Raw genomic sequence first — 15,718 nt, forward strand, 5'->3', positions numbered from 1 at the left:
GAAAGTCTAACAGTTCCAAAGTGCTGATGTTCATCTTCTACTTAGAGGTTCAAATCATAAAAGAAATCAATTAAACCTTGACTTCTCCCGTGGTTCAAACTGTTACCTTGTGATAAATGTGTGGACAGTTTAGTTTAGTCATGTTAATGTGTTGAGTGGTGTAATAGCAATAAAAGGCTAATGTCCCATGAGTGTGCATCAATGAATGAAGGTAATAAAGACACTGTGGCTCCATGTTTTTATTATTATTCCCTTGAAAGCATCCATCATCTGTGACATTTAACTTTATGTTCTGGACTTCACACATCAGTCAATCGCTGGTAATTGCATGTATCAGTACTGATGTAACCTTTCTCTATCAATTCATCCACTGTCTTTCTCCCACCTCTTCTCTTTCCTTTCCTCTCTGCGGTTCTTTTACTTTCTCTCATCGGCTGTCTTCTCTTTCAATCTTTCTTTCTCGCGTCCTCTTTTTTCTCTTCCATCTGTCTTTCCACCCTTTTTAATCTGTCTGTCTTCTTGTCTCCCACCTTCTTCTTTCCTTCTTCCCTTTGCTCCTTTGCTCCCTCGTTCCCTTTCCCCAGGTGCTGAAAGGTTTTCCAGAGTGTCTCCAGGCGGATATCTGCCTCCATCTGAACAGAACATTGCTGCAGAACTGTAAGGCTTTTAAAGGCTCTACTAAGGGCTGCCTCAGGGCTTTAGCCATGAAGTTCAAGACCACCCACGCACCCCCGGGTGACACGCTGGTCCACGCCGGGGACGTCCTCACCGCCCTCTACTTCATATCCAGAGGATCCATAGAGATACTGAGAGGGGATGTGGTGGTAGCCATCCTAGGTAAAAAAAGAAACATGTTTTACTGATTAAATGTATCACCTAACCTTTGTTCAGCAGCAGATCTCTCTATTTGTTGCCCCATTACATTTTCTTTTTGGTTGACAACAAAGTCATGCTGCCACTCAACAACAGTAAAATATGTATAAGCTGGTTGCGCCATCTACTGGTGAGCATAGGGTGTTACTCTTAATAGCAGAGTGTTGCATCAGGATATAATCAAAGGAGCTGCTTAGGATTCAAGTGTGAGCTGGGATTTAATCTGACTCCCTTAACAAATATTTAAAAAATGGATCAAATGATAACATCACCAGTTCAAGAAAAAGAATAAAAAGTATTCATGTGTTACACCTTAAAAATGACTCTACACTGGTCACTGCCACTCTTCTATCAGTGTGATCAAAATTAGGAAGCTTCCTTCATCAGGTATAGTAAACATCAAAATATGCTTAGTTATCCAATCAGAGGAGCACAGGAATGTGTTTAACTGATGGACAGAAGACCTCATGCAAACACACATTGACATCCAGGGTTAGTGAGAGAAGCAAATAGCACACTGCACTAAAGATTAGACAAGAATAGGACAAGAATTCCATTTAATCATAAATCTTAAATCGTTAACATATATTAAATATTATAGAAACATGCATGTTACCCCAAACTGTACAAAGTCTGTCTAGTCTAAATCTGAATTATCAGATTATCATACATTTTAAAATGTAACCGTTCATTAATCGTTACAGCTACAGTAAATCCATACAGCACCAAATTATCAAATGATTAAAAATAGAAAAGATGAATAAGCACAAAATTGACCTTTCATCATACATTTTTACAGCAACATCCATACAATTTAGATAGTATAAAAATACAATAAATACATATGTTGTTTAAATTCAAAAACAGCCATTTCCATTGAATAAGAAATAGAGTAAATATAAGTATAATATTATAGCCAATTGTCTTTAATAGTCAAAGAGCAATTGATCTCATTAATTGACAATAGCATAGGCAAGGACGAATGCCTCTAAATGTTAGGGTTACCTTATAAACATCACTGTAAAATAGTATATCCCTCAGTTAATAAAAAAACAACAGTTTATTTATAGTGTCTAATTATGTGATAGTTTTACTGACTACTTGTGCAGTAGGAAATTACTGCTTCCTACAAAGTTAAATTTTCCCAGGTATTTCCCTAATTGTTTTTTCCTTTCTTCTCACCTTTCACAGGAAAGAACGACATATTCGGCGAGCCTATCAACCTGTATTCCAGACCAGGTAAATCCAACGCTGATGTGAGGGCTCTAACATACTGCGACCTCCACAAAATCTTTAGAGAAGATGTTCTGGAGGTGCTGGACATGTATCCTGAGTTTGCGGAACACTTCTGGAGCAACCTGGAAATCACCTTCAACCTGCGAGATGTGAGTTTATAACCTCTGTATCTACATATTATTAATGATACACTATATAAATTCTTGTGTTCCTATCAAGAAAGACTCCTCAATGCTGGTTGTTTGTCATTTCAGACCAACATGATCCCAGGCTCTCCCAGCAGTGACGACTCTAAATGTGGGGGGTTCAACAAATTGCGCAGACGCAAGTTATCATTCCGACGACGCACAGAAAAAGGTAACTCATCCCCAACAGATCCCCTCTCACTTCAAACTTCACTACATTTAGTTTAAAAGTACAGTCTGTGAATGCCAGACTTTTTTCTGGCAATCCACCTCTATCAGTCATCTTTGAATGGTTAGTTCCGATCCAGCTGGACTGACCGATCTCCCTTCTTTTTTATCTTCCCTTGCACACCTTCTTCCAGATGATGCAGATGCTGGTGAAATTAAAAAGTCTCACAAGTCTGTGCGGCGAAGACAGAGGGAAGCAGCCAACAACCAAAAACAGGAGGAGGCATCAAAGAGGCAGTGGGAGGCTCATCGAACCTCTGTGTCTTCCCACTCCAGTGGTGATGAGGTACAACTCCACTATTTCCTCGTGATTCATTCCAAAATACTTACTGTGCTTTGTCATTTTAATGTCAGCTCTCCCTCTTACAGGGGGAGGAGTCAGTTGTGACCGGACTCGCCCCTCCGCCTGCGATGCTGGAGAGTCCGCCGGCTCTGGCCACACCCATGAACTTCAACGACAACACCGAGGGTGAGGGAGACCCCAAGACTGGCAACACCTGCAACGCCCTGTCAGGTAAAACAGAATCCAACAGTATCCTCATATCTGACTGAAAAATGGTCTCACACTCAAACACACACCTAACCCTAACCCTAACCCTTCTCCCTTCACAAAGGTGCGTTCTCGGGCGTGTCCAACATCTTTAGTTTCTGGGGGGAGAGTCGAGGGGGCGGTCAGTACCAGGAGGTTCCCAGCTGCAGCCTGGCCTCCCCTCCGCCCCTCAACACGCCTCTGCACAGCCTGAGCCGACAGCAACGCAACCAGCTGGACACACGTCTGGAAATGCTGCAGAAACAGCTCAACAGGTACGCTCGGTTTAGTTAGGCATCTAAATGTGTGTTTGGTCTTGAGTTCTGATCGTTTTTTTAAATGAATATGACAATCCCTGCTAAGCCACAGCAGCTCTTTGAGTTGTCAAACAGCTTGAGACACTTTCTTTTACCTGGCTGCCTCCGAAAAGAGCTTCTTCTCTCCACCGCAGTGGAAAAAATGAGTTTTTCCGTCCCTGTGGCCTTTAGCTGGACGAGCCTCCTTTGTCAGGTCTTGTTGAGCTCACAGCTGTGTGTCTTTATCCTGGTCTTACTGTAGCTGTAGGTTGCACCCACCCCCACCCCCCACCCCGAGCTGAATGCTCAGTTTTAACACATGATTGACCAGCTCTTCTGCTGGATGGGATCCGTCAGCAGGCTGAAGGTGTGTGTGAGGAAATTGGAATGGGGAGTAGCGATGTGTAAGGAGTTAACGACCCCTCCCCTCAAGTACTTGAAATATATCTGAACATATGGTAACGTCTCTGTTGGACCTCAGAAAGTTGAACAGAGCCGTAGTTGTAGAGATCAGCAGAATGGGTCTTAATTACCCTCGCAGCTAGGACCCAACAGACCACCTGTGTGTGTGTGTTTATAATGTCACACACTCACATCACACTCTTATCTCTCTGCGTAGTGTGCATGTGGACCAAGATACCAGTTTATTAATAAGATAAATACAACTTTGTGGTCTCCTGTCAGGAAATGAAATAGCAGACAACAGCAAGATAGGGAGAGAAATACTGCATAAGCAAAACAGAGTTCAAAAAAGTAGAATCATTAGAAACCACCTGACCACCTGAGATTTCTTTTGTGGTTTTCCTTTAGTTCTTTTTGAGTACAGGGGGCTTGGTAGTCCAGTTTTGTGGCTTTGTTTCTTTAGATTAAGTTATGCATTTTCTTACAGTTTAGAGAGAGGAGTGCTGGGATCTATGGCCCACTGCTGGGCTGGTCCATTGTCTTCCTCATCTTTTGTTCCTTTTGGCCATAGTTTTGGTATTATTTTAAAATGAATTGGTAAACTTGTACTTGGACACGGTGTCTCTATATGTTGCTGGCCACAGGTTTGAGCCATCTCATTATTTGGGGGCTCATCCGAGATGTTACGAGATACTTCATATTGAAAAAAAATCATCTGTTAATGTTAGTAATCTGTCATGCTAATAAAGCTTATTTGAATTGGAATAGTGAATGAGGGAGTGGTTTCTGACACAGCCAAAGCTTTTCTTGGAACTGAGTAATTATTATAACTTTCAACTTTTCAGGTGTGCTTATTTATGGTTTTACTATTAAATAACTGAATTAGAGTTTGTTTGCACCTTTTGTGACTGTTTAGCCACTTGTTATTTTGCCCCAATGAACTTGATGTCAGCGCTTCCCTACATAATGGCACGTAACATGGTGAATCGACTGCTATTATCAGAGAGAATATGAATAAGAGTATGTGTCCTCCACATGGTCATGAACAGCTGATCATCTCCTGTGGCGTTCTGTGTGCAGGTTGGAGAGTCGCATGTCAACAGACATCGGAGCGATCATGCAGCTGCTGCAGAGACAGATGGCCCTGGTTCCCCCTGCTTACAGCGCCGTCTCATCACCACCTCAGGTAGTCACACACACACACACACACACACACATACGCACTCACACGTCACTGGCCGAAGCTATCTATAGAAACAAGATGCTGTCTCCTCCACAGGCCTCACCGTATCCTGGTCCAGGTCCAGGACCAGGTCCAGGAGAGAGACTGGTTCAGCCTGTTACACCTCTGGAGACAGACATTCTGGCCTCCTTGTCAGAGGTGAAGCACATTTACATACACTCTTATCAGTCATTCATTACGTACACCTGTCCAATCTAATGCAATCCAATACATTGTCAGAAAGGTGATACTTCTACTTTATGTTTATTATTGTGGTGCTTGTGATGTACTAGAGTGTATTAAATTGAATGGTGTTCCTCATATTTTGTCCACCCCTATTAACATATATCAAGGGGACAAAATGGTAGGAACACTTTTCAACACAACACACTATTAGTACTCTACACACATTACAGCCCCAATAATAAATATGTAATAGAAATTTCACTTTTCTGACAAACTGAAAATGTATAAACTTCATAAAATGTATGGCCAAGCTCTTGTATTGGATAGTGTTTGACTGCGCAGGTGTTTGTAATATAGTGGCTGGTAGGTGTGTATGGCAGTTTATTGGGAATACTCTGTGGAGCTTGTGTTGATAGAACACTGTCATTGGACTGCAGTGTTTTGGGAAATATAGTGAAAATAAATGAGAGACACTGAATCATCCTCAGGCATTCTGAGGACAACAGACTCTATTTGAATGTGTCTGGATCTCAGTAATCAGTTAAAGTAAGGAACATAATAGTAACTAATCACGCAACAATGCTTTATCCTTAAATTCTCTTCTGCATTACAAACATTTTTGACATTTTTTATGCTGCATATACAGGACAGCTGCTGGATACGTTGGTGCTCTTGGCCAGACTTCCACTAACTTCCACTTTTCATTATATTTTATCAGAGTTGTAACAATTGTATAATATTCTATTTTAAAAAAGACCTTTATTCAACCTTGCAGAGTCAGTAAAGTTGGTTTTAATCATATAACGGATCAAATATGGAACTTATAAAATGTAGGTATTCATATCCTGATGATTCAAGGATCAAGATTCCAGGTTTCTGACTGTCTGTGCAGGAGAGTCTTTGACTCCTCCACATCATCCCTTTCATCCCTTTCATCTCGGTTATTTCTGTGTTATTGAGTAGATTTTATCAGTGTGAGACTTTGACTCATGGATATGATCCAGTATTTATTTTAGTTCTTACATTACAACTTTCAGGGCAAACTTCAGGCTGCACTAGAATTACTGAAGCCATTTAGACATATATCTATAAAAGTGTACATCTGTTTTTGACACAGAAATCTCAACCAACAGCAGCTTTGACTGTACCAACTGGGCTGTGTCTTTAGATGATGCCAATGATATCGACAGCATCTCTGAAAAAGTCACTTGTTAGATTCATTTTTGTGTTGAGTCTCATTCCCTGCAAACATATGAAAATCTACTCTAATAATAAACCCTGAGTGACAGGGCAGGTTAAAGATCACGCTTCTAATGTGTTTTATTTATTTATTTACTTGATTGTATTGTCTGTATTGTTGTATATGAGTTGCTTGGTGGCAAATGAGTTTCCCCTCTATGGGATATGGCATTTTTCTAATCTAATCTAATCTAAGACAACCGTCATAAGAAGTATTTATCAAATTAGAGTTTGTGAATTCCAATAAGAAAAAGTATGGTAGTCAGTCCCATTGACCTCTCTGTCTCTTTCCCTGCAGATCTTGGATTCCCAGGACTTTGAGGAGTTCCCACCCAAACCTCTTGACTCTCTGCAACCCCAGGAGTCACCACTGATCAACACCACCCAGAGCCAGCCCGCCCCCTCTGGCCTGGACAGCCTGGGGCAACATCTGGAGCTGGAGCTCGGACTGGGAACAGGGGCTGCAGTCATTTCAGGGCCAGCAGTAGGTTCAGGTTCAGGTTTAGGGTTAGATTTAGGGAGCGGGGCAGCAGTGGGGTCAGGTTTAGGAGCGGAGTTAGACTTTGGTTCAGGGGCGTGTATGGGGGCCGGGGTGGAGCCGGAAGCTGGAGCTGGAGCTGGGGTATCTACCCTGGATCCCGAAACCCAAAGGAGGATGTCCCTCCAAGAACCACAGACATCTCTGGACTCACGGACACCACAGAGACACAGCTCCGACCCAGGGGGGAGCTAAGGACCAGGTGAAGAGGGGGGAGGAGAGCGGGATGGAGGGATACAGAGAGTGAAAAGAGAGAGATGGTTTATCCTGAAGTCCCTCCCTTTTCCACCAGTCCCCACAGCACTTTGGAGGCACCTACTGTACCCATCACCTAACTGTCTCTCACCACTCAAATCCAACCTCTGACCTCTCAAGTAAGGACACACTGCTCAGAAGCAGGGTCAAGGAAAGGGTTGAGACCTCTCTCTCCGTTTCTCTCTCCTCCACGAATCCCTCCCTCCCTCCCTCTCTTTACACCAGGAGCTTTCTGAACTCTGCGACGGTACAACCTTTAACCAAAACCACAAACCAGAGTGGAGACGAGCTCTGTCTCTTAACGATTACAGTCCGGGTCAACCCCAGACAGATGTGATCTGGACCTCTCAGTCATCCACTGAGGGTGACACCTCCACACACACACACACACACACACACACACACACACACACACACACATATAAATGACTGCTCTCCTGTAGAAGAATCCCTTTACTGCTGTATCCAGTGTTCGGATGACTGACGAGAACAAGCAAAGACAACAACAGACAGATTAATGACCAAACAAGTAGCCATTTACGTCTTGCACTGAAAATCCTATTGATATAATGATTATTCTATTCTATATGTCCGCGGCGCTTCCGATAAACTCACAAACTGGTTGGTAAATCGTAGTGTTAGCTGGCCTAACAGAAATCCTACTGTCCCATTCTGTCATTGGTTCCTTCCCCCTGATGTCCTGCCCCAAGAGGCGGAGCTTAATAATGCCCCCCCCCCACCTTTCCCATGAGCACACTGGATTGACTGGTTTGCACCTCAGGGGTGGGAACTGGAGGGTTAAAAGCCATGAATTTTTCTTGACGAACATATCAGCTGCCCTACCATAAACATTGTAGAGATTTGCTAGTGAGTGAAGAACATATGGCATGCTTAGGCAGTGTCACAAACAGGTAAACTGGCAAACTTACAGGTTTACCACGAGAAAATCGCACCAAACCCCCCCCACCCACAAAATATGTAAACACGTTTAAAAAGAAGAATCCCAGCTTACTAATTTCACAAGTTCAAGCTGAGGAAAAAGTCGTGTTTGATCGTCAAACACTACGAATAAAGATGACATCACCAGTGAGTTCTAGTTTATCACGGTTGAATTTGCTACCTCAGATTTCATTGGACCTTACTTTTTGTTTGTTTCACCTGAGCAAGCACCCGGAATGCTTTTACTTTGTACATATAGGAGTCTGTCATGTGATTACGAAAACAAAAAAAAACAAAACAAAAAAAAAGATAAATTACAAGTTTGCCAGTTTACGACGACCAGCCGAATGCGCCATTATTCTATGTACAGTACAATATGCAAACACTGGCACGAAGAGACGAGTGAGTGCGCTTTAAATCTTAACTATGTGTGTGTGCTAAGTTCAAGTCCAAAAAAAGCTTTTTACGTGTGTGTGTGTTTGTCCTGTTGGTTTTTGTGTTTCAGTCTGTAGAGCATGGCGCAGTACGTTTGCTTCACACACTGTAGAGGTTCACTGGATTCTACTTTTTAAGGGCAAATTGAGCTTTCTTTGCCCCCAAACTGATTTTTTGGGCTGTCTGTGGCTAAACATACAAAAGACTTTTATTTTGAAATCTACATGGCACAAATAAAACCCTTTTATAATGTAGGTTTAAATATACATATGAGGTCATCTAAGGTTCATTCAAGACTTTTCACTTCTACAGCACCCAAGAAGAAGAAATGATTCAGTAGCACTGTAGCTAATTAATTTAATTTAGCTTTATTTATTTATTTTTTTTAAATAATTGCTTCCCATCCTTGTCATGCACTGTTATAGCAAGCCTCCGACACGCTGAAGATTCTGCGAGGTGTGATGATGACGGTGACCACATGACCACTTTGTTACCACTTTATTAATAATGTAAAATAAGAAACGCAGCATATGTACAGACGCATGCACCGAGCGGTTTGTCATTGAAGCTGACAGACCGCAGTTCCACATCTAACCAGCTGTCACACTGCACTGTCCAGGATCATGTCACTTATATATAAAGCTTCGGGGGGTTGCAATTAGCGGCTGCATTTTAAATATGGCGAGACTTTACACTTGTTATCACTCCTCAGGTTTCATGTGGCTCACGGTGCAGAAATAATATTTGCGCTGTCATGCTGTGTGATACAGATTGCCCTCAGACAAATAACGGCAGTGTGTTAAAATATTAAAACAAGGGATGATGATGTGTAGAAGTGATGAGTAAATCCAGTTCTCCACCTTTCACCGATTGGAGGCATCACAGTGTTTCGTCAAAGCACCGCAGCAAATTGCTAGACACCACATTCATCTGGTCTGACAAGGAAACGGCCAATTATTACTGAAGGATGTGATTTATTTTGTTTGTAAGTCATCTTCAGTAGGTTGGTTCATTTTTAATGAGATATCATGAAGGAGAAGCTATTTCTTTTATTGTAACAATTACTGTGTGTCAAAAACATACAAAGCAACCCATTAAGATTTTCAATACTTTACAAGATACCAACAATACAATATTTTAACATGGTGAAAACTCATATTAAAACATCTTTGGACAGATGGCTATGTTTACACAGGTTTGGTAGATTTTTTTTAGCAATAGCTGATAAAGGTAACTAAAAAATAACTGATCTGGCCTCTTAACTTCACCTTTAAAAACGTACTCACCATCTATGAATGAAATGCAGGATAACTGCATCTAGAATCTATGTGATGCTGCGGTGTTAATAGGCCTGTCACAGTAATAATCGACTTATCACACAATAACATAATTATCAGCATCATCGACGTATAGTATGATACATGGACATGACTTTGATCTTTTTTTTTACCTCAGTATTGCCACACTTCACATTAGCAGCTAAGAGGCTATTCATGTCACATTGGCTAAGCAACTAGTGTCCTCCATTCCTCACTGTGTACATCCTGAGTGGAGACTGCAGAAGAATTAAAGGTAAATAACTCTGTCCCCAACCATAATGACAGTCTGTGTTTTTAGTGTAGCGCCCACTCTCCAATCCCATCCCCCACACCCCCCCCCCCCCTTGCATTATTATGCTATCATATTATCATTATATCAGTGGTATAAAATTATCTATAAATGACAATAATATCGTCTATCACGATTACTTCTGAGACAATATATCGTCCAACAAAAGTAGTTATGACAGGTCTAAGTGTCATAACTTGTAAATGTAGTACTCTGGTCCGAGTTTGAGTCATTGTTAATGTCAAAAGGTGGTGCAAAGGGAATTAATAAGGTGTAGTGGTGCCACTTTTAGACTATGTAGGAAGAGGTACCTGTACCCCACTGTACGCAGGGATGTACAAAATAATGATACCCTCATGAAATGGAGCTTAACTAAAATAACTCTTTATCACTTTGTAGTTTTGAATCATCAAGATGAAGGTAAAAAAGTTTGTAGTCTTCCCTGAGTCAAAGTTCCCCTTCCTCTTCCACACCATGAAGAAGTGAGTCACAGAGAGGAGGGCGGGCCTGCTTGAAGTGCAATAGTCCTTGAAAGAAACGAGACTTGTAGCAGCTTAATCACATCCGTTAATGTTTTAGCACTTTATTTTTATTTTTTTGAAACAGTGCAGATGTTTAATAAAGACTCAGGAATGTGTCATCGGTGTCATAGGGTTCATTTCGCTTTGTCCGACAACTCCAAACCAACCAAATCACAAAGAGAAGAAGAAAACCAGTCAACATCCTAAACTTCTATTATAGTGGATTTTCCCTTTAATGCAGAATCATGAAGACTGTCTTGCTGCTTGCTGGTCGAAGCTATTTTATTTATTTATTTGGTTGTAGGATTATTTTTCTTGTCTGTGGATTGTACCTAATATGATATGAACAGGTCATGTGATGATGGTTTTTTGTGTGTAAACATGTCTATTCCCATGTTCTCTTGTTCATACTGTATTGATGAAATTGATGCTCATACAAACTCTCTCAATATTTACTCAATATTTATGGATATATGTGCTTGCTGAGCAATAACCATTATCATTATTATCATTATCATTATCAATAATTCTAAACTGATCAGTTCCAAAATGCAGATGAGTCACATTCAAGACACATTGTGCATGTGTTTATCACAGTGATTGGACCGTGTGGCTGCATGTAAGCAGCCTATGTAAAGCTGCACTTTAGCATTGAAACCAAAGCAAGTGAACTCTGTTATTAAATGATCAGTGACATTTTAAATTGCAGCGTGTAGAGTGTAGTGGCATCTAGTGGTGACGCTGCACATTGCAACCAATTCAACACCAACGTGAAGAACCCTCTCTCGAGCCAGTGTTTGGTTTGTCCATTCTGGGCTACTGTAGAAACATAGTGGTACAACATGGTGGTCTCCATAGAAGAGGACCCACTCCCTTTGCATTGTAAGGTAACTAAAACACAATGATTCTTATTATCCTGGGATTACACACTAATAACAACAGACTTATGAATATAATATTGCAGTTTGGCAAAATCCATTCCACTAGATGTCACTAAGTTCTACACACTGCTACTTTAAACTCTCATGTAATCCTCTTTTAAGACATTTAATTAAAAACAAAACAAACAGAATGTTGACTTAATATTTAACTTAAAACAAAGGTGTGATTTTAAAGTTCAACCTTTCTTTTTTTTTTCTTTACAGTGACTTGACAATAATTTTTGTGAAAACTTGAACCCGGTGAATTATTCTAAAGATGAGGGTGTAAAAGGCAATTCTAGCAGATGATTGAAAGCTGACTCAGCATTTTGTAAAGGTCGAGACCCTTGACCCTTCTGCAGTGCTGCTAGAATCCCCTGTTTTTTTTAAACAGCGGTTAAAATGTAATTGAATGCATCATGGGTGTTCAAAGCTATGATGATAAGCACTGACACTGACCAGATCTACTGAGCTCTTATTACTACTGAACTCCATCTGCTTGTCATTGTGTTTTATTTGCTTGCATAGCCATCACCCCTCCTCACTTAGTTTCCACCAGCGCTCCCTGCTCCCCCTCCCAGTCGGCAATTCCGTCCACAAATGAGGAAGTTTCCAGAACAGATGACAGCTGTGTTGCATGTCAGTCAAGTCCCATTAGAGAAATCCTCCTGACTGCAAATATCCAGTGAATCTAGCGTTTCATGGACTTCCTTACCACTGATTTTTTTTTTCTTTTTTTTTTTTCTTACAGTGCAGTGCTGAGGTACTGATTTGCAGAAGTGGGCTCTCCTCGCCATCTCATGTACTGTAGCTGAGTGTTTTGTTTAGTGTTCAATAACAGTCACCTAGTGGCCTGAACTGTAACTTTTACATTCAGAACTATGACCTCAAATCTAGAATGTGGTTGTCGTCGACTCTTTTCTTCTTTTCACCTTGTACGTGACGGTAGAAACTTAGTGGAATATTCAATGCTAGAGAATACATTTATGTAATGCATACTGCATATTATAAACAGTAGAGGGTGCACTTTGAAAAAAGAAAAAAAAAAAAAAAGGTTTACGTCCACGAAAGGGGTCGGGGCAACGGAATGGGTGCGTTTGTGGGAGGGGGAGGGGCGTTTAAAGGAGGTTAGAGAGTTTTATTCCCCTTTGCATTTGAATACACATACAAATATACGCACCTACAGTCACACACACACCTACACACACACACACCTCGCTTAATGGCTCTTCCATATTGCTGAGCTTTTTTACAGCTCCGTTCAACTTTCTATAAGTTCCCGACAGACTTGGGGGCCTGTATTTGTAGATATTTTGAGCACTTGGGGAAGGGGGGGTTTGGTACCGTTTACACACAAACACTGGATCTGCTCTGTCACTCCTTGCCTGTACATACCGACTTCTAATACTTGTAAAGGAAACAAAAACTCTTTGGCACTCGTATAGCCAGCACTATGCAGAAACTGAAAAAAAAATTCTTTGGCATGCTTTGAAATGCAGAATACTATAGAGGAAAAATATACTAAAATAAAATAAAGTCTGCTCTAATTTCTTATGAAAATAATCACCTTAACGGAGGAGAAAAAATAAAGTGGACAAAGCCGTCCGTGTGATGCGGAGGATGACGAGGGTTGATTAGGATGGAGGATGATGAAGCTACTTTTAATATTGTGCACATTTTTACTTGCATGCTGCACTGAAAATCATCCTGAACATGAGAGGGTTGGATGTGCAAAGCAGCTGAATTTTTGCTGTATGCTTGCAAACTGTGTGTAGAGTGAAACACTGAATTCTTCCGGGTGACGGGAGAGTCATATTTATATATACATATATATATATATCTATATATATATATACATACTACTTCCAGGTCATGGAAGAGAGGGATACTGAATAGCTGCAAATATAGTGATCCTAGATGATACAATATTATATTGTATATTTGTATCTTTGGTTGCAAACCACTTTAATGGAGTGATGCATGTGTGGCAGTCCTGGGCAGAACTGTTTCCCAATTTTTTATTTTTTTTTTATTTTTTAGGAGTGCTTGATTTAACTTACCTCTGCTCCTCTCAGGCTTTGGAAGTTAAATCAAGTCCACCTAAAATATTACAATCCCTGCTTTGGTGCAGCTGAGGGCGGGCTATACACTCTTAAGAATGTCTATTATCAACACATCGGAGCAGTTTGGGACCACACCTCTGTTGTGTTTTGTTTTCAGTACCTCCGGGTGTTGAAATCTGATAACACACTTTGCTGAAAAGCCCCGAAAAAACTCTCACAAATGTCTTGACAATAGCATATCTTTATTTTCTGTGACAGTCCCTGGAATTTTGACAGTCATAGAATATTAATACTGGGTTGGCTCATGGAGGGATTAGAAGCTCATAATACATTATTTATATCAAATGTTGGTGCAGCTCCAGGTTCTGATTGTGTGATAGCATTATCAATGGTTGAACTTTATAAAATTTCAAAAATATTTCTTTCAATAAACCTCTTTGAAAGCAAGATCATGATGTCGGGACTGATTCTTACACGCACTGATTTTTGGGATAGATAAATTTCCTTTTTCTCTCCACATTTTAGTCCTCAAAAACAATCTGGTTGTCTCTACTGAAGCATGAAATAAAACTAATCATACCATTACCACACTGATTAAATCAATCTGATACCATTTTTACTGAGATGTAACATTTATCAACCTCTTCCAAGCTTACATTAATAAACAAACAAAGACAAGAAAGAATAAAAAGCTAGTTCCTGAAATACTCCACTTCCAGATACTAATCTTTCCACAATGTCTTTTAAGGTTAAGGTTAATTCATCTGGCACCATGTGAAGTCAGAACACTACAAAATGCAGCTATAACATTCAACAACATACAACCAGGTCAGCTAAAAAATGGAAAACTGGTCGACCAATGAATTATTTAAAGATTACTTAACATGATAAACATCTTATTTTACATTAGTGCTGACAGTCAGCCAAACATGCAACATCTAACATTTCAATCAGTTTGCTGGAGAGCTAACGTTAGCTAGCTAATCTCCAAGTTTTACACCTTCATTCTTTAAAATGAATGAGAAAGAGTAAATATAGTCAGTAACTTAACTCTTGGAAATGTACTGTGTAGAAAATCATCAAAGTAAACATGTGGTGCATCATATTTTCTATAAAAGAGAGCCATCCTGAACGTTTACTCTAATTTTAGTGTATGATGTGAAGCTGTCTGGGAAGGTTAGACTTATAATAAGCTCAGACTCTGTATTGGCAACTACTCCACATTAAAGGATCAGGAGCAACATGATGTCACTGGCCAAGTCCAGTAATCCATTCAGCACCTTCAGTCAACATCACTTTAGATCTAGCACTGTTTCTTTTTATTCTAGATTGCACCATCCCTTTTTCCAACAGCATGAATCAATGTGCAGATTTGAAGTGATCCTTCTCATAGTTTTGTTTTATTCTTTTTTAACTAAATGTATGTGTGTTATTGTTTTTTCTATATTTTCTCTTTAGTTCATGGTTTTGTCTCTTGTTGTAGAATCTTTATTTCTGACCTACTTTCTTATACAGTAGGTTACTGGGGATCTCATTCGGAGAGATGACCAACACCTGATTTGGTGTGAATGCATCCAGTCTCTCTTCTCTGAGTTGGTTTGTTTGATCCAGAATAATTTAGTTGTATTTTGTCTTACACCTACACACATTCACACACCCATACACTACAAACATTACTGATGAACTGACATACTTAAATTAGTTTATTTCATGAACTGATTTTTCCTGGTTTAAAAGTCATGTGTTGTCTCCATATTTTGTCCTCAACCTCTGAGCCAGGTTGAGGACAATTATTAATCTGCTCTGTGAGTAAAAAGCAAAAAAATCCATACAGACAGTAAAGTATGCAGAAACTGGAGAAATAGGGACATGGAGTACTTGTGGCTTTAACTGATGTTTTCCATTTTTGTCACAAGGTGTCACTATAGGCTAATCCTACATACATTGATTTAGACCATGCTTTAATTTTTTTCACTCCCATATTTACAGTAATGTTACTTTCACTGAAGGAAACATTGGCGGATGTGGTGTGTGAACAGCTAG

At 40.2% G+C, this 15,718-nt stretch overlaps 1 protein-coding gene across 1 annotated transcript in view; it reads left to right on the forward strand.

Moving 5' to 3' along the window:
• Positions 1 to 7,129, forward strand: part of kcnh2b (potassium voltage-gated channel, subfamily H (eag-related), member 2b) — a 257,929-nt gene extending 250,800 nt beyond the window's left edge. Inside the window, exons 14-22 of the mRNA XM_053342201.1 lie at positions 585 to 837; positions 2,065 to 2,258; positions 2,364 to 2,466; positions 2,657 to 2,808; positions 2,892 to 3,036; positions 3,137 to 3,326; positions 4,830 to 4,935; positions 5,029 to 5,130; positions 6,695 to 7,129. Of these exons, the coding sequence (XP_053198176.1) occupies positions 585 to 837; positions 2,065 to 2,258; positions 2,364 to 2,466; positions 2,657 to 2,808; positions 2,892 to 3,036; positions 3,137 to 3,326; positions 4,830 to 4,935; positions 5,029 to 5,130; positions 6,695 to 7,129 (1,680 nt within the window). The remainder of the gene's footprint in view (positions 1 to 584; positions 838 to 2,064; positions 2,259 to 2,363; positions 2,467 to 2,656; positions 2,809 to 2,891; positions 3,037 to 3,136; positions 3,327 to 4,829; positions 4,936 to 5,028; positions 5,131 to 6,694) is intronic.
• The last annotated feature ends 8,589 nt before the right edge of the window (positions 7,130 to 15,718 follow it).

This window comes from Scomber japonicus, chromosome 21, assembly GCF_027409825.1.
Source record: "Scomber japonicus isolate fScoJap1 chromosome 21, fScoJap1.pri, whole genome shotgun sequence".
NCBI classification, from domain to species: Eukaryota; Metazoa; Chordata; class Actinopteri; order Scombriformes; family Scombridae; genus Scomber; species Scomber japonicus.